Here is a 1060-nt window from a genome sequence, read left to right as displayed (position 1 = left end):
TATATATATAAATTTTTTTTAATTATATATTTTATTTATTTATAGAAATGCATAATATTTTATGCAGAAATTCACATTGCTTTGACTCAAAGTTATTAGCAGACAAACACAGGCTTTATTTGCCAATGTATAATGCAATCATATATCTTCTATTTTTCTCTCTTTGATGTGTTTCTCAGGCACCGTTGGCTGCACTGCATGACGGATGATCCTCCCACCACTCACCCTCCAGAGCCCAAGAAGTTCCTGGCCAAAGTTCATCAGTTCAACAACAGTGGCACACTGAACTGCTACGTACCCTATTCAACCACTCGCAAGAAGATCCACGAGTGGGTGCCACCAAAAGCCGGGGAGAAATAATCCCCTCATTCTGTTTGTGTTCCCTTTACCACCTCTGACCAGTTCTGCCGTTTGGAACATTCTGTAAATTGTAGCTTTATAATCATCGATAAATTAAATCTTACGTCTTTATTTCTGAGTGACTTCAAAATTCATGTTCATAAAACACTTGGGAAAATGAGCATCACATATACGATGGAGTCATTGGTTTGATCACCTTGAAGCCTTGGTGAGCATAGGAGCTCCTCTGCATTTATTAAATACAGTAAAACAGTAATATTATGAAATATTATTATAATTTAAAATAACTTCTTTTTTTTTTGTGAATATTTTAAAATGTAATTTGTTCCTGTGATGGCAAAGCTGAATTTTCAGTAGTCTTCAGTACTTCAGAGTCACAAGGTCCTTCAGAAATCATTCTAATATGTTAATTTGCTGATCACTGATCAGGAAACATTTGATTATTATGGAAAATATTATTTAAAATATTTTTTTATTATTATGTTGAAAACAGTTGTGCTGCTAATTTATGTATTAATGGAAACCATTATGCATTTTTTTCTTTTTATTTGATGAATAGAAACGTCAAACGAACAGCATTTATTTAAAATGTAAATATTTTGTAACATTACTGGCTAAGCTTTTTGAATATATATATATATATAGCTAAAACATAAAGTTGTTAAAGATTACCGACTTATATTTTTAAAATAAATTTAGA

At 31.3% G+C, this 1060-nt stretch overlaps 1 protein-coding gene across 1 annotated transcript in view; it reads left to right on the top strand.

The window, feature by feature from the left end:
- ndufa12 (NADH:ubiquinone oxidoreductase subunit A12) overlaps positions 1-560 on the top strand; it is a 1818-nt gene extending 1258 nt beyond the window's left edge. Inside the window, exon 4 of the mRNA XM_016571866.1 lies at positions 180-560. Coding sequence (XP_016427352.1) covers positions 180-360 — 181 coding nt within the window. The 3' untranslated portion in view covers positions 361-560. The remainder of the gene's footprint in view (positions 1-179) is intronic.
- The last annotated feature ends 500 nt before the right edge of the window (positions 561-1060 follow it).

The sequence above is a fragment of the Sinocyclocheilus rhinocerous genome, unplaced genomic scaffold (genome assembly GCF_001515625.1).
Source record: "Sinocyclocheilus rhinocerous isolate Xijiao unplaced genomic scaffold, SAMN03320098_v1.1 scaffold952, whole genome shotgun sequence".
Classification (NCBI taxonomy): Eukaryota; Metazoa; Chordata; class Actinopteri; order Cypriniformes; family Cyprinidae; genus Sinocyclocheilus; species Sinocyclocheilus rhinocerous.
This window is presented reverse-complemented; position numbering and strand designations above follow the sequence as displayed.